The 27832-nt window shown below is 34.8% G+C and overlaps 1 protein-coding gene across 2 annotated transcripts in view; it reads left to right on the forward strand.

Annotated features, from left to right (window-relative positions):
- Window positions 1–27832, forward strand: part of PCSK6 (proprotein convertase subtilisin/kexin type 6) — a 241877-nt gene that overhangs the window by 107718 nt on the left and 106327 nt on the right. For both annotated transcript variants that reach the window (XM_023497530.2, XM_003755590.4), the window contains exons 8-11: window positions 100–312; window positions 7967–8067; window positions 16694–16797; window positions 20593–20710. In XM_023497530.2, the coding sequence (XP_023353298.1) occupies window positions 100–312; window positions 7967–8067; window positions 16694–16797; window positions 20593–20710 (536 nt within the window). The remainder of the gene's footprint in view (window positions 1–99; window positions 313–7966; window positions 8068–16693; window positions 16798–20592; window positions 20711–27832) is intronic.

Below are 27832 nucleotides of genomic sequence, written 5' to 3' on the forward strand. Positions count from 1 at the left end.
TTTTTTTTTATTAGAAAACACCATTAGAAATTTTGTAATGGTGTCATTGCCTCCTTTTAGTAATTTATCTAACTCATTTACCCCATTCTTAATTTTTAGGGTCGCCAGGGCTTAGGCTCCATCTTTGTCTGGGCTTCAGGAAATGGAGGAAGAGAAGGTGACTACTGCTCTTGTGATGGTTACACCAACAGCATATATACTATCTCTGTCAGTAGTACCACAGAGAATGGTTATAAACCTTGGTACCTTGAGGAGTGTGCTTCTACACTGGCTACAACCTACAGCAGTGGAGCATTTTATGAAGGAAAAATTGTAAGTTGTATGTGCTTCTTTCTAATTTACTCAAAAAACTTTTGAAATGATTTGTAAAATTTCTACCTTGAGTTTAATTGGAAAAATATTTGAAACTTTATGTCAGATGGGCAGAGGAGAATGCAGCAACTTCATTTTATCTCAGAATTAAGTATTTCAACTTAAAGGTAAGTCATAGAATTAAGAAGAGAAGAAAATAGATTCATTCCTACTTTCTTGGGCATTTCTTTTTGATGTTAATGTAAAACTGCGATAAAATCCATAGGATTTCCAAAATCTAAAAATAATCATTAAGAACCGATTTAAATAAACTTTCACTTCTGGAAACAAACAAAAAAGATAGTGGATAAAAGTAAAGATAGCAATTCAGATATCATTTTGTGAGAAATTTGACCTATGCAAAACAATTGTCACAACTGGAGGCTAAAAACATTCAAGAACTATGTCATCAAGAAAACACAATCTCCTTGTAAAACAGAAAAACGTGGCAACCAAGGTCAACGTTTTTGCTGTTTAGATTATATGTAAAACATTATGAAGAAGAGTGGAAGCCTAAAGTCATATCCCTTCACAAAATATAGCAGTTGAAGGAAACAATCCTAAAGAGAGTTTAGCATGAAGTTCAGATATATTAAATAAGCCCAAGAATATTGGTATTCTTGGTACAGGAAACCAAAAGAAACAAGTCAATTCAAAGGAGAACAGACTTTATAGAATTTTTATTATCATATGTTTTTGAAGAGGGACAAATATCATTAGATTCTGTTCCTCTGGTACCTATTGTCCCTCATGAAAAAGTAAGCAAGTCATTAAAGAAGGGAAAGGTTAAAATAATTACACCTAACAAATATAGAAGAAATTTTTTCTAGAGAAACATAAACTTGAAAACTTAGGAATCAATTTTCAAATTATCTTAAACAGAGAAATAATATTTGGTACCCTGAACCCAGGAGCCTTGGGAATAGCAATAGTTCCAGTCCAGTGCCCTCAAGCATCATCTTGGAAAGCTACTCGCTAGCCTGGCAACTTCTGCAGAATCTATTGCCAGTGCAGCTGAAGACTTAGAAAAGGAAATTCTTGCTATCAAATATTTTGACAATGTCACATACAGATATGTTTTTTTATCAGTGGAAATGACATTATTTATCATTAATGCCATCATCTTTGGTATTGCACCCTTAGGATCAAAGGATCTTCCTATCTTATTTGCAGGTGAAACATTATATACTTTTTTCTGTCATTAAAATGTGAGAGCTCCTTGAGGACCAAGGCTATCTTACATTTCTGTTTATATCCCCAGCACTTAGCACAATACATTGCACATAATAAGCACTTCTTTTTTTAAGTGTTTAATTTTTAATTTATGGGATAAACACATACACACACAAAAACAAATCATCTTATACATATTTCTATTTATCATTTCATTTTCTGGATGCATATGACCTAGGTATTTATAATAGTCAATTTATTTGCTCAAAGTTTTTCTCAAAAATTATTGCTGTCATTGTATTCAATGTTCTCTTGGTTCTGCTCATTTCACCCTTCATTATTTTGTGCAAGTCTTTCCATATTTTTCTAAAGTCATTGAACATATTTCTTCACAATCGTATATCAACTTGTTCAGCTATTCTACAATTGGCAGGCATTCCCACAAATTTCATTTCTTTGCCACCACAACGAGAGCTGCTTTGAACATTTTAGAACATATAAATTTGTTTCTTTTTCCCCTAATAATCTTTGAAAATAGATCTAGTAGTATATTTTTGGGTCAAAGGATATGGTCAGTTTAATAGTTTTTTAGGTATAATTCCAGATTGTACTCCAAAAAAGCACTTCTTAAATGTTTTATTTTTTACTCATTCATTTATGTTAGAAAAGATAATAGATTGTTCTTTTATTATTAAAAAGTGATGGAGGGGCAGCAAGTTTGCACAGGGGAGTTAGGAGGACCTGAATTCAAATCTGGCCTCAGACACTAGTTGTGTGATCTGGGGCAAGTCACTTAATCCTGATTGCCTCCAAAAAAGTTTCTTTAAGTGGTTGAAAAAATAGTAATACTTAGCATGTTAATAGTGCTTTAAGGTTTGTAAAGTACTTTGCATCTGTTATGTCAATTGAATCATTATCTTATTTTATCAGCTATCAGAAAGTAATCATCTTAGTCCCTGTTCCTATCTATTCACAAAGCATATTTGCATTTTTAGGATGCATTATAATGCATTATGTTGTACCATAGAAATCTGTAAGTTACATATTCAGCAATGTCATGAAAAAAGTTATGTAGAAAAATCTAAACAAAAGAAGGGTTCCCTATTGATGGATGAAGTTCCCTAGATGTTCTTGTCCACATAAGACATTAAACAATTACTTCAAGACTGTGATTACCCATAACTTCAGTTTGAAAGAGATTTTTTTCTTTGCTTTGGGAAATTTATGGAACGCTTTAAGTGATTCCTTACTTCTTTTCTCATTTCTTTAACACCAGTATTTTGGTGGTGGTACATGATTGTGAATTTTAGAAAACATAATTCCATGAGAATTAAGCTTTACAAATAATCTAAATGATAACAGAATCCATTACATCAATAAACATTTATCAAGTACCTACTATGTACCAGGCACTGTGCTAAAAATTGGAGACAAAAAAAAAAGAGGTAAAAGCCTGACCTCAAGAAGCTTAATGAATGAGAGAGATAACATCAGATATACATAAATCAAGCTATTTACAGGATAAGTAGAAAATAAATTTCTACTGGAATTTAAGGAAACTTCCTAAAGAACAAAAGCAAGTTGAAACATTTATTAACAATAGCTTGTTCTGGATAAATACAGATCATCAAAGCCATTATTGACAACACATGCTTTTTAAAATTTTGTGACCCCATTATGTAGTGAGAATGAGAGAAAAGCACAGTTTCTCCATTAATAAAAAGGCCTTCAGTGTTCTGAATAAATCCTCTGACAATGACTTGGAAAAAGACACAGACAGGAATTGTACAGGATGAGAAAGTATAAGGAGACTGGGAAATATGAAATAATGAGTTTATCAAACAATTCCAAGTTGGCCATTGTAAAGGTATTTCAAACTGTGATGTAATAAAATATTCTTGGACTTGGAGTTAAGAAACTTAGGTTTTAGTTCTAATTCTGCCACAAAACTGCTTTGAGACCTAGGACAAATCATGTCATTGCTATGGCCCTCAGTTTCCTTATCGATACAACCAGAGTGATGGTCTAGATGTCATTTTTGCAACTGAAATTCTATGAATTTACTTGGAATTCTGTTGATAAGTTCAATTTTCAAATGTAATTGGAGTGAGGGAAGGATACTATTCTATATTGGGTGTTTAGAAATAGATTTTTATGTGGATATATCTTGAATGTCCTCAGTTTTAATCAGTTTATCCTCTTCCCCTTATAGGGCTTTTTCTTTTGTACATGAAAGTACATGAATTTGAATCTATAAACTCATGGGAAATGAGCATTTATTTGTCTGATTTATCTTAACACAGTATTTTAAAAATATTTGAGTTGTTTTAAAGATTGCTATTTTATTAACTTTTTAAGCTGTCTTATATTTTAAATTAATGAATAATTCAAATTATTAGTTATTAAAGTGATCATTTTATACATAGTTAGGCCAAAACTGTAATGTTAGACAGAAACAGTTTAATTTTAAAGCTCACTAGCATTGCTTTATTACCTCTACTGCTAAGCCACATCTTTAGAAATTATGTGCAAATTTATTTTTATGTTTTTCTGTAGAAGCACACAAGCTTCCTGTTCTGGTGTGCTCTGAACCAACCAGAAAGGTCAGCTATAATAGCTCTCAGCACAGCCTGGCAGCAACACTGACTATGTTATTAATTCAATGTAGTATTTTCCTTTTCTCTTGGAATATGTGTTCCCAGGATATGCTGCTGAGATTCTTCTGAATGGTGTCCTTATCTACTGGCTCCTTCCCTGCTGCTTGCAAACTGGCCTGGGGCTTATTCCTCCATCCCTAGAAAACCTTTACTTGACCCTGCTGTACATTCAAGCTCTAATCCTATAGCTCTTCTCCCTTTCACAGTCAAACTTGTAGAAAAAACTGTCTACACTCATTTCTTCTATTCTTATTTATTTTTCAATCCCCTTTAATCTGATTTCTGTCCCTAGTGCTTTAATAAAACTTATCTCTAGTTGCTACATTTCCTAGCCTCTTCAAAGTCTTTCTCTTTGTGTTCTCTGCATCTTCTGATATTATTGGCCACTTTCTCTTCCTTGGATTTTCATTACATGTGTATCTGCTGGCTTTTCTTCCTGGTTTTCTGCTTACTCCTTCCCAGTATATTTTTTAAATTTAGTATTTTATTTTTCCCAGTTACATGTAAAAACAGTTTTTAACATTTTTAAAAAAGCTTTGAATTCCAGATTTTTTCCCTCCTTTCCTTCCCACTCTTTCCCAGTATCTTTTGAGGGTTCAGTTTCCATGCCTTGTCCCCTAAGCATGAGTGTGTCTCACTCATTGGTTGCAAGTGAACCTCATTTGGTTCACAATCTGAGAGTCCTTGACTTTTCTCTCTCCCTCACCCCAATATTCAGTTGCTATATCTCATAAACTGAATATAACAACTTTTACATTTGTCACCTCTCTGCCTATAAGATTTCTGCTCTAGTTTTAGGTCCTCATCATCTCTTACCTAAAATTTTGCAAGAGCTTCCTACTTGAACTTTCTGCTTCACATTTCTTTCCTTTCTGAGAGTGTTCATCTAGAAGCTTCAGGAACTGAACCTAATTTTTAAGGACAGATCTGAACGTGTCACTTCCCTACTCAGGAACTTTCAATGACTTCCTATTGCCTCTACAGCAAAATACAAATTTCTCAGCTTGTTATTTAAGGCCTTTCAGAACCTGCTTCCAGCCTAGTTTTACAGACTTCTTTCACAATACTCTTTATGCATTCTATGTTCTTGACAAACTAGCTTCATCCTCCTTGCCTTTGTATAGGCTGTCCCCCATGCCTCTCCTCCCCTTGCCTCCTAGAATTAATTCTTAACTTATTTTTAGGTTCCCATAACATTTACTATAGGAATCTTTTCTTCATAGGCAGCATAATATAATGGAAAAAATCAAAGGATTTGAGACCAGAGGACTTGCCATTTACAACCTGTGTGACTTTGGACAAGTCATTTAATCTGTCCAGGAAATTAAACTCAGGAGGCTGAAAATTTAATACACTTTTTTAAATGAAAGCATTGGACTAGATGGTGGTTAAGTGCCTTTCAACTTCAAAAATGATCATGTAGTTACTTATCTACAAACATGCTTATAATATAAAATCATTGAGGGAAAGTACTGTTTTGCTTTTACCATTCTGTTCCCAGTACCTCAGTATAATAAGTACATAATAAATGTAAATGCTTGTTGAATTAAGTTGAATTTAGACAACGTTAGGGACTGACTTGCTCAAGTCGTATTTAACCAAAGCTTATGTTCAAGCCCAACAAGGGCCTGTTGATTGAACTGATGCCAGTTGGAGCATGTGTTACTGTGCTGTAGACTTTGCTCTGATTAGATGGATTTCTCAACCCATGGAAACTGTAGTATGGCTTTATTTGCTTAATAGACACTGCATGTGTGCAAGGGACTTAGAAATAGGCAAAATGTTTTGATACCAATTAAGACTATTCTTTTCACATAGAGATGTAAGAAGAATTTCTTGTTTTCTGGGAGAATAGAAAGAAAACATACTTAATGGCAGTTTCCTACAATATGGTGATAGATTGGACAGTTCTCACGCACATATACACACACACACAGTCCACGCCAACTTAGTAAAACCATGTCCTTTGTAACTTGGGTTTGTAGTTTTATTCTTGGTCTTTTCAGACATCCATCACTTAAAATTGAGCTTTCCCATGCTCTTTCATAAGGAAAACCCTTATGGGGAAATGTAGTATTAGACTCAGCAAGAACTAAGAAAAATATTCATCTCTCCAAGAACATTCCAGACTGTCTTTTATACCCACCTCCTTTGAAAGATACTTGCCACATCTCTTCTTATTTGTTTCCTACCCTCTTATATTGGCAGGGATGGGGAGGAGAGCAAATTCCCATAAACTCCCCCACATAATCTTATGCTGTTCCATTGATGTGCATGTCATGCAGGTCAGATTTCCTGCTTCATCAACTCCATATCACCCCCTACATTTATAACTAAAACATTCAGGAAGAGAACCTATAAAATCTCTGAAGAACATTTGGCTGGGGATGATTAGAAGTGGAGGTCATTAATTTGAAAGATTCAGAAGAATTGTTATGGAGTTCTAAGAACTGGGAATTGCACCCTTCAATTCGGGATCCTCTGAGTAAGGGATCATCTGTCTACAATTATTCCCCAGTATCCTTTGGCCTTTGTTATCTGACATGCTACTCTTCTTGCCCAAGTCTTACTCAGCTTTTCCATCTGTCTTGAACTAAACATAAACATGAACCTTCCTTTATATATGGTCTCAGTTAAATTGAGCTTCTTCAGAAGCAGAAATGCCTCTGTTTTCTATTAATATCCTCAGGACTTGTTTCATAATAAGTGTTTAATAAATGCTTTTCCATTATATTCCATCATACAAGTAAGATAATAAATAATTTTTGGAAAATATACCTGAAAATGAGCCATAACCTCCCAGACATTCATGAATGAAAGCAACAAAAGTACTCCCTAAGGCTTTACTTCTACTCCCACATTTTAAAGTAATTTTAATAGTATCCAAATCCATAAAACAAACTAGTAGTCACTGGTTGAGAAGATAATATACAGCCCAGAGGACATAGAAGTCAGATTAAAGTGAAGTAGCAGTTCAGAAACCAAATCCAATATCTCCTTTCTTAAAAGGACCATAATCTTTTTTTTAGCCTACTGATAAGCACCAGTGAGTGTGAGATTGTTCCAGGTTTACAAGCTTCTGCAAAGAAGAAAATGTTTTGCATAGCCAGTCTCAACGCTCAGGGGGTAGCTGTCTGTACAAAAAGTACTGGTGGAGAACTTGGACCTGTGATCTTTTTGGATGTGAAGGCAAAAACACTACTCTGAATCATATGGTCACATATGTGAGAGATTTTGACGTAACTCTCCTTAATATATTTCCTATTGTTTTAAATTGTTGGAGTGACTCATGTAGTTAGCTGCTACTGCCATTGGCAAGGGTAGTGACTCACTGGACAGAAGTGAGTGAGAAATACAGTACCCAGAAACCCAGAAGAGAATGGAAGTGTGAGGTGGCTTTATTTATTTTTTTTTCAGGAGCAATGACGTTAATATATGATACCTATTTATGTTAAGTTAACATTTATTTGTTCTCTACCCACATTCATAGCCCCAACAGTCATGGTCCTTGATGATTCACATTTTATATATCACAGCAAAACAATTGCACAGAAAGAACTGGCAATATCCTAAAAGTCTTGAGTTTTTAATTAGTTCATATCCTTGGTTTTGATCTCTAAGTCAAAATGCTCACTCCTATGGGAAAGGTCTTATGCTGTGTACATCCTTATGTAGTTGCATCATAAATAAATTCTTATTCCCCTTGAACTCTGATCTGTTTTGTTGACTCTATAGTAAAATCACAGAATGCACCTCACTGTGTCCTGTGACACTCTCACCCATAGGTTACCACTGATTTACGTCAGCGCTGTACTGATGGCCACACAGGGACCTCTGTGTCAGCGCCCATGGTGGCTGGCATTATTGCCTTGGCTTTAGAAGCAAAGTAAGTTAACACTTTTATTATTATTTTTTAAAGCAATTGATGCTTAATGCTTATGTAACCTATTGTTATTAGGACCATAAGAACCCTACATGAGTTTGGTTTTATGAGGACAGACACAACTTAATCTGCTTATGGAGACATAGTTGAGCCCTATTAATGACAGTAATGCTGTCTCCCTTTCTGGGTTATATGCTAAGGTAATGCCTTTGTACTGCATTAGCTTTCCTAATGCTAATAAATCGCTAGTAAAATGTTCAGGGTTTTATTTGGCTTTTAGCCACAAAGAAACTTAAAGATGTCTGTATGAGATTGGGGGTGGGGAAAGGAGAAGATTGGCTGTGTATGCTTTCTCGGGGTCAAAAAGAGAATGTTAGTTTGTTTAAAACAAATGTCCACCAGAAGTGGGCTATAACAAGTTGGTCATTTATTGTATCCATTTGTTGTAAATTTAAGATTTTAAAAAAAGATTTAAAAACAACTCTTAAAATGTTTAAATACTTCTAATTATGTATTTTTAAGATGTTAATATGCCTGCAGCTTATTAGAATAGAATGATTACCATGAATTGAACAAAGAAACTATTAAATGTTTTTAGTTTGAGTACAGATAGGTCAGTTTCTATGTCCTGAGGCTCTTGAAAAACTCTAAATAAGTTGTTACTTTCAGGGAAAGTTGAATCTACATACTCAGCAATTTATTGGGTTTTTTACATTTCTTCTCTTTTCTTTTTGGAAAACTTGTAATGAATTTGTATTCAATATTAATAGGATATACTAATAAAATAGATCCTTCATCTGTTATCAAATCCTTCTGACTTTGGTGAAAGTAAACCCTATGTTATAGGAAACACATACATTAAAATTAGATAGTTGTCTTCTTCATCTTTTCAATTTCTCAGAAATATATGCATAGCTAAAAAAACTAAACTAAAAGATATATAGAATTTTGAATTTATAGGAAGTTAAGATTATTTTATTGAAATTAAATATTGCCTTAAAGAATTTTCAGACCGGCATAGGAAGCATGTCAGGATGCAGTGCTTAAAGCCAAGTGCCATATTGCTGCCCTATTTTAAAGTATTGTTAAGTTCTTGAACAAATAGAGACAGGGAATAGAAGGCATCAGAGATGTGTGAGTATGAAATCAAGGGATTCCTTAAGAGGAAGAAGCTCTTATGGTCCACAGGTAGGCAAGGGCACACTGAAATTTATTTAAGAAATAGTTGACTGTTTATAATGGAATTTCTTTTTCCATTGGGAGTTCTCTTACTTTATGAGGCAGTGTGGTTCCTTGGAAAGCATATTGGATCCCACTTCTTCCAGTTGTATCTGTATGTTGAGCAAGTTCCTTAACTTCTTTGGGCCTCAATCTCCTTATCTCTAAAAATGACGGGGTTTGACTAGATCTCCAAAGTCCCCATCAGCTCAAAATCTCTATGATCCTATAAATTCAATCCCATGACTTTTTCATGAAAATCAGAGGAAAAATAGGATTTTCTTAATAGAAACTTGGCTTTATAATTTGTTGGAACCCATCTATTTTGTTCTAAAGGAATAGATACTCCTTTGTCAAAACTTTCCAGATGACTAGTTTTAGCCTCAGTTAGTTAGGCACAGTTTATTTTTTTTATTATAGGAAGCTGTCATTTTTATTCCTGAACCTGCGAAAGAGCATTGGACTGGGAACCAGAAAACCTGAGTTCTAGTACCAGCTCTGCCACTAACTAGGGGGTAAGTTGCAAATGAGGGAATTGGACTAAATGATACCTAGGGTCCTTTCCAACTCTCATCTATGATTCTATGAATATGTGGTTGGAAACATTGAGTTCCAAGGTGCCATCATAATTATTTCTGTCTTACGATGAGGATTTCAGTGGGGGGAATTACAGAGGAAGCCCTTGAGGCAGGTATTATAGGAAATGGTACCTGATACCTTTTTTCTAATTCTATTTTTCTGTATCTGAAACTGAAAAAAAAATAGATTTATCCCTGCAGTGATAAGGAAATCCTACTCATTTCCTACTTTTGTGTTACCAGTAATACCTATTGGTAGATCTAGAAGTAGCCTTGGCTAGTACCATTCACATAGGCAGCATTTCTAGACTGGACATAGAACTGTTTCATTATTCATATTCTAGTTCTAGTCTGTGCTGTATGGGTCTCCTGGAACAGCCTAAACCATGACCCCAGATTAACACAGAACTCTTAAAAACACACACCACCACCACCACCACCATCATAACAAGTCAAAAGAGGAACCAGAGGATCAGTTATCATGAGTGCTACAACTCTAACCTATCTTTCAACCTGAAATCAATTTCCCCTCATTCACGCTGCTGACTTTCATAACACATTTTCCCAACAATAAGGGTAGATAGTTTTTCTCCAAGGCTTCTTCCTATTTATGACTTATTTGACAAAAATGTTGGAGTAAGCAACTGTCACTTGGTTAATCTATTTGTCAAAGCCCAGAGCATCCTGTGCTCAATGAGAGGTGCCAGGTGTTACCTCCTTTTTACCTCCAGACCCTACTGAGTATTACTCTCCCTATTATTCTGATCCTCTGAATGGGAGCACTGGTAGATGTCACTGTCCCTCAACTTCCCCTGTAATCAAAAAGCAAAGCAGTATTGGACTTGATGGAGTCTTCCCCCAAACTCCTCTCTTTTCTAGGAGTTTGGGGGAAGGGGAAGTTTTCTAGGGTCTCTCTTTTCTAATAATACCTGTAAAACAAGAGAAAAGAAATAAGATCTCCCTTGATTTTTCCCTTTTCTTCTCAAATTGGAGAACTAAGGTCAACCTACTTTATTGAAAGGGGAATTAATAAAAAAAAATAATAATAAAAAAAAAAGAAAGGGGAATTAAGAGGATCAGTTTTTAACTATTAGTTGGAAGGGTATGAATAGGGCTAATGTGTACTAGTGATTGAAGACAGCTATCAGAGCCTCTAAAGGAATTATTTTTCAATAGGAAAAGCATTGTAGGCCAGGAGTTCAGAAGGAAACATCTACATATAATGTAATATGTACTTTTAAAAAGAGGAAGCCAGAGGCTGGGCTGGGTCTAGCCAGATTTCACTGCTTCTACAGGTTCTATCTGGGGAGAGGCAGAGGGCAAGGGCAGAATCAGAGCAGTGATCTAAAGCTGGGAAGTCAGTGTGAAGTTAAGAAGAGCACATCCTAAAAGGGAGGAGTAGCTCTCTGTAAAATCATAGATTCATAGGATTTAGAGCTGAAAAAAGACCTTATCATCTTCTAAGGCAAATCTTCATTTAATAGACAAGAAAAGTGACGCCCAAAGAGTTGAGATAACTTGTTCTAAGTCATACACTTAGTAAAGGTCGAATCAGGTTTTGAACCTGAGTCCCTGGCAGATTCTTGCCCTTGATGGCATTGCTGTTTGTTTAGTGACATGTTAGCCATGCCCTTTCCTTTCTGTGCTCTGACAACATTGCATGGAAGAGTAGTTACCATGTTCCCTCCTTGTATCTCTACACCTGTGTCCTGTTAGCTTTGACATTAAGGTTATTTTGTGAGAGCAGATAGTGACCTTTATGCAGCAAATATGTGCTGATTCATAGAAGCCAGATTACTCAATACTGAGAAGTGGTAAGGAATTATCAATTGATCCCGGGCACTTTGCTAAATGCTCATAGTAGGTAGGTAGGCAGGCAGGCAGGCAGATAGATAGATACTAGGTAGGTAGTTAGCTAGCTAGCTAGATGACATGTAGGTAGTAGGTAGATAGAGAGATGGATGATAGGTAGTTAGATAAATGGTAGGTAGGCAGATAGGTATATAGATAAATAGATGGCTGATAAATAGGTAAATAGATGGATGATAGGTATATAAGTAGATAGATGGATGGATGGATGATAGGTAGATAGATATAAAAGATAAAGATAGACTAACTACAAGATAACCTGAGATGGAAGACATTAGCAGAGAAACATGGATGGCTAGAGGAGATCTCCTCCAGATAACGGTGTTTTGAGCTTAGTCTTGAAAAAGTTATGGATGGCAGAGGTGAGGGAGGAGTATATGCTTGGCATGGGAAAATATCAATACAGACATGAAGACAAGAAGATGGAGCAACGCGTTCCATAAAACATAACAAGTAGGCTGGTATGACAGGATTGAATGCATGGAAGGGAGCAATGTGTAAAAAAGACTAAAAAGAATAGGAAGAGGCAAGGCAAGATGATGAAGAACCCTGAATGCCAAATATAGGACTATATTGGATAGTGGAGGTAACAGGGAAACCACTGGAATTCTACTGAGTATGAGTGGGACAGAATCAGAACCATACTGTAGGACCGTCATCTTGGCAGCTTTGTGAGATGGATTAAAGCAGAGAAAACTTGAGGCAGAGAAACCAATTAGGAGAGCATTCCAATAGTACTGATGAGAGAGACTGAGGCAGGGTGGTGGTTATATGAGTAAGAGAAAGGAATATATTTTAGAAATGCTGTGGAGATTTTAGAAATTACACATTTTGGTAATGGTCTGGAAATGTAGTATAAGAACTAAAAGTAAAGGATGAACTGAAGTTGTGAGTCTGCATGACTAGAAAGATGCTGGTGCCATCTATAGTAATAGGGAAGTTCAGAAGAGTGGTATATTTTGGCAAACAGATAATGAATTTTCTTTGGATGTTTTGAGTTTCAGAGGCATGTGAATCTTTTAATTCAAATGTCCAACAGGTAGCTAGTGAAATAGGACTGGAGCTTAGGAAAGAGACTGATGTTTGGTATTTAATTCTGGGAATTGTCCCCCTAGTTGATTGAGATTAAGTAAGAATAAAGAGCGAAAGGACCCTTGACAACCAGTTTCCCTATGGGATCAAACAAAGGAGACTGGTGAGGATCAGTCTGAAATATAGTAGAAAACCAAGAGAAATCAATGTCATGAAAATCTAGATAGGATAGAGTATCCAGGAGGATACTAGTCAACAAGGTCAAATACAGAAAATAAGTCAAGAAGTATAGAGGCTGAGAAAGGGCCATTAGATTTGGCATTTAAGATATAATTAGTCATTTTGGATAGAGTAGTTTCAGTTCAATGATAAGGTCGATAGCCATCTTGTAATGGTTAAGGGAGTTTTTGAAAGAAGAGGAAAGAAAGTGAAGGCACCAAATATATATGGCTTTTTTCAAGTAATTTAACAGAGAATAGGAAGAGATACAGGACTATATTTGGAGGGATCATAAATCATTTTGTTTTTAAGGATTAGAAACATGGATCGTTTTTGTAAGCAACAGGGAAAGAACCAGTAGATAGGAAGTGATTGAAGATTAGAGAGACAGAAGGAGAATAATAGTGGAAACAATTTTCTGGAGAAGACAGGCAACTATAGCATCAAGCAAGTTAAAACAATGAGTGTAGACTACAAAAAGTTAGAAAGTAAAAGAAAGTTGAAAGATAAAGGAGTGGCAGAAGTTGATGGAAGGATTTTCTGGCTAGGGGAGATGCAAGCATAATTTTAATTGGAGAGGAAGAAATTGGGGAAAGGAAAGGTTGCAGATTCAAAACAGATTGGGCATGACTAATTGAGCTGGGACTCAGAAGGGGGATAGAATGTAGGTAAAAGTACCAACCTTGATAGGGAGGAAGGAAACTTCTTTATTTGAAACAGGAGTGTAATGAGAAAGAATGAGAGATGGTATTAGATAAATTTTGTGGAGGGCATTTGAAGAAATTCATGACCCAAGCTTTCCAATCAAAAAAGAAACCATAAATAGGGAATCTTTGTCACATGACAATTTGTCCTTCCTCTTTACCTCTTGAGCTTTATGCTCTCCAGATTATCTTCTGGTTTCATGATGCCTGACTGTCATCCTGCATATTCAGTCCAACAATTTGCTTGAATATCTGCTCTACTTGTCTCAGTTCAGATTGGGCCTTAACATTCATTCTTTTTTTTCCTCAATAACACTTTATTTATCTAAATACATGTAAAGATAGTTTTCAACATTCATTTTGCAAGATTTTGTATTCCCAATATTTTCTCCCTTAGACAGTGACAAATTTTGCTTTTTTTTCCCCTTGTGGTTTTCCCCTTTAGTTCTGATTTTTCTTTCAAAACGTAACTAATATGGAAATATTTTTTAAAAGGTTTGTACATGTATAACCTATATTGAATTGCTCACTGTTATGGGAAAGGATAGGTAAAAGAGAAAGGGACAAAAAATTTGGAACTCAGTATCTTACAAAAGTGAATGTTGAAAATTATCTTTACATGTAATTGAAAAAATAAGATACTGTTGAATAAAAGAAAGAAAGAAAAGTGAAAATATTATGCTTCAATCCACATTCACTCTCCATGGTTTTCTCTCTGGACATGGCTGACATTTTCCATCACAAGTGTATTGGAATTGTCTTGGATCACCGCATTGCTGAGAAGAGCTATGTCTATCATACTTGATCACCGTATAATCTTGCTGTTACTGTGTATAATGTTCTCCTGATATTCTGCTCAATTCACTTAACTAACATCAGTTCATTAACATCTGTTCTTGTGCTCAGCCTTTGTCAGCTTCCTCCCTAACCATCCCTTAAAACCTAGCCCAGGATTTTGACCGACTATAGGAGCTAGACAATAATATCTAATTTTTCTACTAACTTCAAAGGGACTTGACAGCCTACTTTTAAAAAGCCTCAAATTTCAATTAAATGGGAAAACAGGTTTATCTTCTGAAAGTGAGAGAGGAAGGATAGAGTTGGGGAGCCAGAAGAAGTTTGAATTAGTCATGTTATGAGATGCAATCAGAGTTCTGTACCTTAGAAAGATCACTCTTACTTAGTGACTTAGCGTAGTAACACCTACACTAATATTCCTTTTCCTAGATCAAATAACCATGAGTAGATGATGCTTGAGAATAAGTATGACTCAAAATTAATCACTCTTTTGCTTCTCTATTAATGAACCTCTCCAAATTAAGGTAGACTTGTTCTTAGATTACATAAAAGCAATGTGTCACCGGGCCTTTGTAGCTATTCATAGGCTATTGCTCTGGCCTTGGAAAGTTCAGGTGAATTTCATGCCATATTGAGGCATCAGAGGACTTTAATGAAGAGAATCAATAAGAAAGAAATAAAATGGATTTCAAGACAGTTATAAAGGTCCAACTGAAGTTGCATAACATAGATTTAGGATGAATTTATATTTTATATAATTTGTATTAGAATCTATTTTAAATCAAGGTTTTGTGAAGTTCTCCATCAAAGCATAGCAGCTTTGGAGAAAAAACAAACACCCCAAACTCTTTAAATGCTATTTGGCAGGAAAGAGATTAAGTACAAGTTGAAGGGGAAAAGGATTCTTGGAAGTCAGGGCATAAGAACATTGTTGCAATGGCTGACTGTGGGACCCAAGCTGAGTAGGAAGGCAATTCTGGTGGACTTAAGAGAGTATTCAAAAAGTCAAAGTCATGGAAGTAACAAAAAAGATGAAGAATCATTTAAGCTATACTCAAGGAGTAATATATATGAAGGGAAAGGGGCTTGTGAAGAATTCTTTCAGCTATAATCAAGGAATAATATTTATAAAGGGAAAGGGGTTTGTGAAGAATGCAGGGAATTTCTGAGTTGGAGACCTAGAAATTTAATAGTTCCAAGTGATGTTAGTGGAGAACTGAAGCCATGTGAAGGTAAAGCCTCTTTATCTTGTATTAAAAATAAAAGTCAGAGATGAACCTGGGCTTCAATAATGCTTGATGACAGAGAAATTAGAAGGAAAGCTGATTATTATTCTATTTTAAACAGGGGAGAGGTATAAAAGTTACACTAAATTCTGATTTTTTAAAATAAAATAAATATGCTCTACATATAGTTGAAGATCTAAATTCTATAACCTCTGTAATTGGTAGCTGAATTGGGGTTTTTGTAGAATGGTGTCTTAACTTACTGTATACTTCAAAAATGTATTGAGAATGTCATTTCTTACAGAATTTAGAATAGGAATAGGTTCTCAATAAATATGGTGAAAGGAAGTTACCTAAAGAAAGAACTCTTTTTTTATTCTAACTATAGAGGGAGAAGAGGAAAAAGAAAAGCATTTACTAAATGCCTACTATGTGCCAATCACTCTGTTAGGCCCTTTACAAATATTGTCTTATTTCATCTGCCCTAAAACTCTGAGAGATAAGTGCTATTATTATCCCAATTTTACAGTGAGAAAACCGAGGCAGACAGATGGACTTACCCAGGGTCACACAGCTAGTGAGTGTCTGAGGTAGAATTTGAAAGCAGATCCTCTTGACTCCAGACTGTGCTCTATCTATCATTTCCCCTAATGAACTCATAGCCCTTTCTATTTAACCCTGTTCCACTTTTAGAAAGTCTTAAATAGGTTATGGTACAAATGGGTAGCAGGCCTAGGTTTTGGATGTTTGAAGGTTTTAGGTACGTGTATTTTTATCTTATTTTTTATTGTATTTCATCTCAATATTCAGTTGCTGAAAACTTGAAGAAAATCCTTGAAGAAAGTGATGCAAATCCACTAAAGAATGTACTCACTCCTCAGTCTCAGGATGTTTGCTGAAATCTAAATTCTGCATGCTGCCAAGGTGGAATGCATCAATTGTCATTTCAGGGCATCATCATTATCCTGTTTTTGTATTTTTGTAGCAACCAATTAACATGGAGGGATGTTCAGCATCTGCTTGTGAAAACATCCAGGCCAGCTCATCTGAAAGCAAGTGACTGGAAAGTAAATGGAGCAGGTCACAAAGGTGAGGTAAACAGTTTCAATTCAATTTGACACTGTTTTCTTGAGTAGACCCAGTAACTGTGAACCATCATGGTGTATATAATGTCTTCATTATCTTAAAGTGTGTTTGGATTTTTCTTTTTTACAATAACAGCAAACATTTATAGGTATTGCTTTAAAGTTGACAAAGCATGTTACATCTCATGTTATTATCTCATTTTATATTCATAGTGACCCTGGGAGAAAGGTAAAGGCCATTATAAACCCCATTTTACTGATGGGAGAACTTAAGTAGACAGAGCTTAAATAACTTGACCAGAGAGACATAGCTAATAAGTGTCTAAGGCTGGATCTGAACTCTGCTTTTCTTGATTTCAGGTCCAGTGCTCTATCCACTTCACTACCTAGCTTACTTTTGGAAGCAAAAATAAGTTTAAGTCACTTAAATGTTTAAAAATCAATATGCTGGAACCTTGGAAATTAATATCTGAAATTTGTATTACTGTTACGTGTATATAATTTTATCCTCACATCAACCTTGTGAGGTTTGTGCTTGCTATTGATCTCTAAGATTGTGTGTCTCAAAGGGTGTGTCTGAGAACTCTAGCATGTCATAAGTTTCATTAGTTGTGCTATGAAATTTTGCTTTCCTCATATTTATTTAAAATATCATAAATTATAAAATGCTCTTTGCCTCCATCCTTTTGAGCTTGCAATTAATGTTATGAACCACCAGAATAAAACAGAACAAAATTCAATCTGCCATCTACTCTTCCCACCTTTGGGTAGAGAAAATCTCAATAGTTTATGGGAAGAATCTGGGGACCCCAAACTGCTTCCCACATTGTTAGGCAAGGAGAAATTGAAAAAAAAAATAAAGAGAGTGGAGGAAGTCAAAGGGAAGACAAAGCAGAAGTTTCCCAAAGTCTGGGTAACAAGTTTGAAGTCTCAGTTGCCTGGGAACTCTTCTTTGTTGCCAACCAAAACAATAAATGGACCACAACTCCTTGTGGTAAAGAAATACTGTACCACAAGCAAAAATAATTTAAAAGCCACTAATCCAAGTTCACTTCCAGCATCAAAATTCTGTCATCCTCTGTAAGACTTCATCCAAGGGAATTTAGCTAATGAAGTATCCAAAATAGCATTATTATAAACCCCGAACCCAAACCCCAGGTGTTTGCCAGCTTTAGTTTTTAGTTTCTGATGGGGATGCAAGGGAGCCCAAGTATTAGTATTATATGGGACTTCCTTTATATTTCTATAAACTCTAAGATCGGGTGGTCTAGAAAACAAAGAGTAAGATTTAGGAATTTCAGAAAGATAAAACAAAAATAAGACAATCTACTGGATCAAACCTTCTTAACTACTTTTTTGTACTGAGGTAGTATGGGTCAGTGGATAGACCTAGAAGATCCAGGAAGATCTAATGCTTCATATATGATCCTGGACAAGTGACTTAACCTGTTTCCTCAGCTATAGAGTAGAGATAATAATAGCACCTCTTCCCAGGGTCATTGTAAGGATCAAAAGAGTAATATATGTAGAGTGTTTAGCAAAGTACATACATAGTTTCTATCTTCTATCTCTCCTCATCCCCACAATGGATCCCATTGGCAATTTGGTAAAGCCTAGAGACCTCTTCTCAGAATCATGCTGTAAATGCATAAACATAAAATACATTCAAATGGGTTACCAAGGAAACCAGTTATACAGAAATACAGCTTTATCAATTTTATTTTTAAGTGTATGAACTCCATGTTAAGAACCCCTGGACTAGAGTATGCACAAAGCTAAGGTAGTTGTTAATAGAGATTTTCCAATGGAATTGCTTCTGTTTGGCTCATTCATACTTTGAAAGATCATAAAGTACTATTTGGTGGTGTGTGTGTGTGTGTGTGTGTGTGTGTGAGAGAGAGAGAGAGACAGAGAGAGACAGAGAAAATCTGTAACTATGTTTTTTTTTTTCTATACCAGCCTAAGTCCAAAACATTTTGAAATCACTCAAATGTTTTTTAGTTTTAAAAATACATATCTAGTCCAAACATAATAAACTTCAACGGGTTATAATTTTAATCCACTTGAGCCCTATTATATGGTATTGCTAAAAGATAAATAGATCATTGATTAAGACTTGGAGTAGGAGCTCTTTGTTTTGCATACTTTTGTGGCAGTAGGGTATTGTACCAGATTTTTATTTGTATTTAAAATTTAGCCTTTTATAACAGCAAAACAAATTATAACTGCTTATAACTTTTTCAGTATTCAAATTAGACTTTTAAATGTCTATTCCTTTATGGTCTAGATCAAAGCTTCTTAAACTGTGGGTTGCAACCTCATATGGGGTCAAGCGATTAAATGTGGGGGTCACAAAAATTTGGCAGCAGTAAAAGGTATAAAATACTCTGCCAAAATTTAATTTTTTTATGTAAAAATAAGCAAGCACATCCATCTCAGTATGCAAATTTGCTTTTATCTTTAATCAGTGTCAAACCGTTTTTTTAAATAAGTTTTTATGATTTATTATCAATAAATGTATGCTTTATACCCCTATTTTACATACCTATTTGCCTGGCATCACATAAAATTTTTTAAGCAAAAAGGGTTGGTAAGTGGAAAAAAATTTAAGAAGACCTGGTCTAGATCACCAATGGTGACAGATTATTTCTCTAACTACCAAATATAATAGCCATTAATAAAAAATACCATTACACCGAGGCTTCCAATATATTCCCTATATACTTTAAAATAGGCTGTCTAGACACCAAAGAATAGAATTCAAATCTTTGAAGAGATAAGAAACCACTGGAAGCAAAGTTTCTAAACTATTTTTTATATCAAGCTATCTGTATGAACCAATGGATAGTTTAATTATGTCCCGCATATCATTGTTGTTGTTTTTAGATAGGGAAGCAAGAAAGGTGAATGTAGCATGATTTCAATGTTATTTGTCCTCCATTGCATATGATAATGATTTTTACTTTTAGTTACAGAATCATAGAAATCTTGAATTGGGAGGGACCTCAGGAGCCACCTAGTCTAATACACAGAAGGAATCCCCACTATCACATACCCAACAAGTGGTTATCTGATCTCAAATGACTGGAAATACCTCCTCCCAAACACACACCTCTACTGGCAGAACATTCCTTTTTTGGACAGTTCTAATTGTGAAGAGATTTTTCCCGACGTCAGATCTAAATTTACCTATTTTCAACTTCCATTCATTCTCTGCTCCTATTTCTGTTCACAGGGTCCAAATGGAATAACTTTAGTCTCTCTTCTATAAAACAGTCTTCTAAATATTTGAAGATGACTATTATGTTCCCCATGAGTCTTTTCTTCCTCAAGCTAAATATGTTTAGTTCCTTCAAAAAGAGGATTGTTTGCTTATTACAAAGAGCAAAGGTTGAAGTCTATGATTGCATTGCCTGACCAATCAACTCCCTCATTCTACTCACTACATAGTTTAACCTTTTAAAGAAAACCTGGGTTTGACTCTACTCTCAGATAATTATTATCGTGTGACTTGAGCATCATTTAACCTTTCTGGGATTCAGTTTCCTCTTCTGTAAAATGGGAATTCCAATGGAAATTAAAGAAGGTGATCAGGAGGATAAAATCAGAATATATGGGAAGTGCTTTAAGGATCTATGTAAACAGGACTAGAACAAATTTCAGTTTGTCTGAGAACCCATTTTCATGCTGTGTAATTTTGTATAATGGTCAGTGAATCATAGTGCAAGATTCCAACTAGGGATGACTTTTAAAAGATTCCAACCAAAAGAGCCTGATTCTAAAGCTTCTGTCTTTTTAGTTAGCCATCTGTATGGATTTGGCTTGGTGGATGCAGAAGGTATTGTAGTTGAAGCTAAGAAATGGAAGGCTGTACCCTCTCAGCATATGTGTATTGCAGCATCAGACAAAAGACCCAGGTGAGTTTTTGCTCTGCCTTTTCATGGGAATGAATACTTGTCATCTTATGATTAAAGCTGTTTTAAGGTGACTGTGCATGCTCACTCATGCACATGTATGCTTACACATATGCACTCCCATATATGTAACTTAGGAACACTGTGGCATTTGCTTTCTTTTTAGGATTGGCCTGGGACATGGGAAAGAAAACCCTTTTTAGTTCATTATATGTTTTACACCTGGATATTCCCAAGATAAAAAGCACCATTACTCTGTCAGTTCTGATCTAACTTTTGGGCTTTCTCATAAAAACAAGCATACAGAATCAAACCACTGGTCCATCCAATTCATTTTTTTTAATCTCTGTGATGTTTTATATCAAGAGATGATCATTGCCTTCCAGGTCAGCAAGTTTAAAAGTTAGAGAAATGTTCCCAAATAATTCTACCATTCTAATAACTCATTATTTTTCCTCTTATTCATTTCTAGAGTGAAATGGCTCCATGTAGTGATCACCCAAAGTACTTCTGCTAATGGCCTAGAACACCCTCTTTCAAATTTCTAGTTCTGGTATTCATTACGATTCAATACAGTTGCTGAGTATCTATGACATAGAAAGCCATGCTAAGTGCTGAGGACATAAAGACTTTTAAATGACATGTAGGAAATAAAGTGGTAGACTAAAGACAGAAAGATTTCAGTTCAAATCCTGCTTTAGATACTTACTGGCTCTGTGATTTTGGGCAAATCACAACATTTTTTGCCTCTTTTCCCTCATCTGTCAGTAAGTAAACATGTGCACAGCATCTGCAATGTGCCAGGCATTGTGCTAAGCACTGGAAATATAAGGACAACACTTTCTGTTGTCAGTGAACTCACAGTCTATGAGGTTATTGTATTCCTTGAAATCTAAGGAGCCTTTCAACTCTGTATTTATGATCACAACTTTGACACAGATAGTCCAAGATTTAGTGAACATGTTCATTTTTATCCTTAGGAAACCTCTGAGGTACCACACCCATATTAAGAATGTTTATCAGACATGACTGTTCTAACTGATCAAAATTCAAATTGCATTTTTATTTCAGTTTTTTAAAAATTAGATGTGTTCTCTCATTGTGAATTTTTGAATAAGATTTCCTATCTATAAAATGAATCAGACAGAAGATCTTAAATACATTAGTAGAGAAAAGCAGATTCTAGTCCTTATGAATTCTGTATTTGAATTATTCTGGTGATGAGAGTGTCCTTATAGAAAGAGTATCCCTATAGATTTTATTTGTTGAAAAAATTGGCTATAAATATTATTGGTTGCTGTGTGCTTTAGAATGAAATGACATCTATAAAAGGTGGTTACTCTTTTAATTTGTGAACTGAAGCAGAATATCATATGTCAAAACACATCTTTCTGAAATAGCTCTATTTCTTCTAATAAATACTCTGTCCTACTGCCAAAGAAATTTGAGAAAGTATTTGGAACTAACATGAAGGGAGGTATTTGTTTTGTTTTTTCTTTTTAGAAGTTGTATTTTATAGTTCTGCTAACTCCATAGATTGTCACCTGGGTATGCTCTCTAACATACCTCAGACAGATATGCAAACATTCAAAGAGCGGTCTTAAACTCTGAAAAGCTATTTACTGTAGAGCCTATGACTATCTCATTCACAAGTAGACTTCATAAAATAAAAGGGTTAGGTTTTTCATGTTTATTTATTTTAAGAGATGTTTTGGGTAAAGCGAGAATCTTACCCAAAGAACAGGCATACAGAGTCAAACCAGTGGTCCATCCAACTCAAGTTTCTTATCTCTGTTATACATCAGGAAATGATAATTACCTCCTATGTCATCAAGTTTAAAAGTTAGATATTCCCAAATAACCTTTTTAATAACTCATTAATTTTTTCTTAAACTCTGAAAAGCTATTTACTGTAGAGCCTATGACTATCTCATTCACAAGTAGACTTCATAAAATAAAAGGGTTAGGTTTTTCATGTTTATTTATTTTAAGAGATGTTTTGGGTAAAGCGAGAATCTTACCCAAAGAACAGGCATACAGAGTCAAACCAGTGGTCCATCCAACTCAAGTTTCTTATCTCTGTTATACATCAGGAAATGATAATTACCTCCTATGTCATCAAGTTTAAAAGTTAGATATTCCCAAATAACCTTTTTAATAACTCATTAATTTTCTCTGGTTGTGATAGCTTTTAGGAACATCTAGGACAGAAAGATGCAGACATTGTTGGATTTAAGATATGAGTTGTCCCTGCAGCTTTGATTCAATTTGCTGACCAAATGTTTGGCCTCTTGCACAGTGTTGGTGTCTCCAATTTATAACAGATCTGTTTGTATACTTTCCCTTTCAGGGCAGCTCCTGAATAAAGCATTTTTTACCACTGCCAAAAATATATTTTTTTAAGGGAGAGTGGTGCCTAGGTAGGGAAATGATTGTTTTTATTTTATTTTTCAATAAAATCACAAGGTCTAGACAGTGCAAGTTGAGGGGAACAGCTATAACATACAATGTCACATTGTTCTTTTTCTTTGAAGAAAGCAGAAATTCAACCAGTTTCATCAAAAGATGAATCAGATTTCTATTAAATAAGCATAAAATTTTACTTTTAATTTAAAACTATCCAGAACTATTCAGAATATTTAACAAAATTATCACCCCCAGCTTTATACTTTCTTCATCAACCCACCCAATCCTACTTCAACTATCTCTAAAGAAATAAACTTGGATACAGTGTGATGTGTCACTTTGCAGTAATAAGAGGTGTGACAGAAATATTTTTCTTTTTTTTTTTAACCTTCTCCCCTTTGATACAGCATCAGCTGACTCCAGTATAGAGTGATATTATTCCTTCATGTGATGATTGACTGAGTACTGTCAGATTTGAGAATAAGCTTGGGACAAGAGTATAAATCCATGGAGAAAATTAAGGGTCATTGTTTTACCTGAGCCTTTAGAAAACTTTTCCATGTGGCTTTTGAAGTCTTTTGATGATTTAGTTTACCATTCATTTTGATAATTTAAAAGACAAAGTGGGGGAGGGAATTAGCAGCCATTAGAATTGGGACAGTTCTCATGGCCAGCCAGACTTTGCTTTATTCTTTTTATCTTCATGTCTTCTGGGTGTGGTATCTCCCTGCCTGCATCTATCTCGTTCTTGAGCTTTCCTCCACCTCTGCCTTTTTCAGCATCTCTCCCTCTCATCCTGGAATCAATTTTTGAGCAGTTCCTAGGATCTTCTGTCCACCCCAAACCAGGTCAAAGCCTCCTCCTTCAATGGTGAGTAGCAGAAAGAGAGAGAGTAAGAGAGAGATAGAGTTTTTTCCCCATGGATTCCTCTTACATATATATGTGTGCTTGTGTACCTCCCCTGAATAGAAGGAGAATGCTCTGGGATAGGACAAATGGTTGGATAGTTCTCTCTATAGAACTAAACTTTAGAAATTAGACTCTGTAAGGAACTTTAGAATATGGTTGTTTCTGAATCTTTCCTCTCCTGGAAGTGTTCTGAATTTGAAGAATTAATGGATGCATTATCAAGCAGTATTTTGATGTTATAAGGTCCCTCTATATTCCCATGAGTGATAGTAATAGTGGAAGAGAATAAGATGTATCTGGTTCAGTTTTTCCATGTAGCTCAGTCACTCAGTTTGATCTTATGGGACAAAGTCATTGTTAAAAGAAATGAATCTTCACATTTAGTGTTGGATCTAAAGTTGAAGGCTTCTTTCTTTAATGTCAGCTTGGTGTTCAGAACCAATGCTCAGGAAATAGCATTGCTGCTTTTATTGGCCTGAATTATACAAGTCTGCTTGGGTTGGGATTGTATTGAAACCCATAAAATTAATTGCCATTTAGAAAAATGGCATTTAATTTATTTAGTAAAAGATGTCATGTACTAAGTCAAAGAGAATACTCTGCTACAGTTAAAACGTCTTCCAGAAAAACCCTAACCCAGTGGTTCTCAAAGTGTGGTGCAGTGAATCCTGGAGGGTCTCTGAAATCCTTTTAGAGGGTCTACAAATTCAAAATTATGTTTTTTTCTATTTATGATGAATATCTATTATATAACCCATATAAACAAGAACTCTTTGGACATATTCTCAATAGTTGTTAATACCGTAGATACTGAGAAAAAGAGTTTGAGAACCACCGCTACCTATAAATATAATAGTATAGGAGAAGAATTTATACTTTTGGATGTGACATCCTAGAACTAAGGGAATAGTTTCAGGTTGATAATTATGGGTGAAGTCACTTAACCTTTCCAATTCTAACTTTTCTCATTTAACAATTATAGTATATATCCTTTTAAGGATAAAGTTTCAAACCTAAGTGAGTTGAATGAAAAATAAGGGATAGTATATGGAAAAATATGGAAAATAGCAAACTGTTCATTACTTTCTTTGAGCTAATAGGACTTTTTATTGTAAAGCCACATATATTACAAATAATATGATTATAAGAGAGTCTTCATTCCATTACTTTGTTGTATAAATTATTTCATCAGTGTAAATACTTCCCATTGTATTTGTCAAAACTGATGACCAAGAAAAGCTGGCTAATATGTCAGAGAGAAGTAATTAGTATATTCCTCATGAAATTATAAGTCTAGATATTTTTTTAAAAAGTCATGAATCAGGATTCTGTTTACACTTATATTGTGAAGGAAAATCATTTGTTAGAGTTACGTGGTGTGATTGAAGATGTCAGCAGACAAAAATGTTGGCTAAACCTACATTCCTTCTGTGAAATTCAAATATAATTATAAAAACTAATCAATTTTCATTTGCTCATAGAGCTCTAATGGCCTTAATCTAGGCTGAGCATCTCACTTTGACAAGCAAAGTATAAGCATCACCCCATTTAGAAAATTTATAAGTTCTTCCCTGCTGCAGACCATGCATATGTCTACATTCCATGGGAATGGAGCCAAAAATTGTGTTTATTTTGTTTTTAAAATAGCTTTTCTCCAAGGTGAAAAAAATAAAATTACTGCAATGTTTTGGGAGGAAAAGGAACCTGTTTTTAAAATATCTTATGTATCCCTTGAGATTCTTCAAGTTGGTTCTATCTTTGATTTCTTAATAATGCTGAGTTCTATTAAAAAATGCTAAGGTTTCCCTTATTCATCTCTGAAATAACATAGTATTAGATTTTTCTTAAGACAAACATTAAGAATATTACTAAAACCAATTTAAAAAGACCTAGAGGAAAGCCTCTAATATTTAGGGTAGATTCTTTATAGAAGATCATCAGAAGAACATGAATAAAAGTCACATAAAGATAGGAATTAAGATGGGTTACAATCTGCAAGCATAAAGGGGGGGATACCCACATTGGGAAAATAACTCATCTTTTGAATTATAAAACATTAGATAAGCTTAAAGACAGTAAAACTTGACATGCACATTTTATTAGTTTAAATTGGTATTAGAAATTGCAATCCATACTGGGTTGATAGCTCTGCATTGGTCTGTGATTATCTAAATGAAAAAATGTGTGATCTATAGATTGATTATTCATGCTTATGGTGAAGACAGAAGGCACAGACTTAATTTAATTAAAATGGAAGTGCATATGGAATGCCTACTATTCATTTGTTCACTAAATGACCATTAAATTTAAATATTTACTGTATTCAAAACATTATATTAGACTATGAGGGGATGGAAATATGAAGATGTTTAAATATGATTTCTATCCTTATAGATCTTGCAGGCTAATTTGAAGGATATGACAAACACAAATGCTCAATAATGTAAAAATAATTGGAAAATAAAATAAAAGAATTTAAATATGAGTGGGTAAGTAAGACTAAAGGAATTAAAATGTCATTTCTTACCAGAGGAATCAGGGAAACTTTTTTGGAGTACATAATATTTGAAGTGGGTCTTGGAGGATGGATAGAACATCAAAAGGCAAAGGTAAATTCGAGGAGAAATTTAAATATAGGAAACTGTATAGAGAACAGTTCTATATGCTTAGTACTGTCCTAGATGACTTAGAGAATACAAAAGAAATGAGGAAGAGTGTGGATCTGATATTTAGTTAATGGTTAGCAAACTTTTTGGCTAAAAAGTTTTATCCTCTTAAACACTATTGAGTACTATCTCCTACATCCTCCCCACCAAAAGCTTTTGTTTCATGCATGATTTATCAATATTTTCCATGTTACAAATTAAAATGCTTTAATATTGTATAAAAATTGTTCTGATCTCATAGATCCCTTGAAAGGATCCCTAGACCATACTTTGAGAATCATTGCTTTAAGTAATAGAGAGTAACATTCATTCATTCATTCAGCTAAATGAACACACTGGATAAAACATTAAACTTGGAGTCAGGAACATCTGAATTCAAATCCAGGCTCAGACACATACTAGCTGTGTGACATTGAGCAAGTCACTTAATTTCCATCTGCCTCAATTTCTTCTTTAGCAAAAGGAAAATAATATCACCTATCCCATGGTTTCTGAAAGGATAAAATGAGATAAATATTTGTAAATATATATATATTTGTATACTTTAAAGTGCCACATAAATATTAGTTACTGTTATGATCAATTATTATTATTCAGTAAGCATTTGTTCAGCATTATGCTAGGTATCAGATATCCAGATAAAAAACACATAGTTCCTTCCTTTAATTAAATCCTTAAGTAATGTTCTACCGGAAGGAAATAGTATATACAAAATAAAGCCAATGTGAACTGATTAAAAAGAACACTAAAAACTGGGGTGATAAAGAAAGGCTTCCTGTAGAAGCTGCCACTTGAGCAAAGCCTTGAAAAAAGCTGGGGTTCATCACTGAAGAAATCAGGAGTCATCTCTGTGCAGCTAATTCCTGAATCTATATATTCAGCCCTTGTCTTTCCTCTTCCAACGTATACACCTGCATCTCCAACTGTCTCAAACTCTAAGTGATGGATATAAAATTTATTGTTTCCTCTCTCCCAACTTCTCCCTTTTCTGTTACAATACACAGGAGAGCTGTAGGAATACCCTCCACCCTGTTGGAATACCTCCACCCTAGATCAGATCCTTATCACCTTTCTTCTGGGTTATTGCAACAGACACTGGTAGTAAATATCTGAGCTCGGCTTTGAACTCAGGTCTTCCCGACTC

This window comes from Sarcophilus harrisii, chromosome 2 (assembly GCF_902635505.1).
Source record: "Sarcophilus harrisii chromosome 2, mSarHar1.11, whole genome shotgun sequence".
In the NCBI taxonomy this organism is placed as follows: Eukaryota; Metazoa; Chordata; class Mammalia; order Dasyuromorphia; family Dasyuridae; genus Sarcophilus; species Sarcophilus harrisii.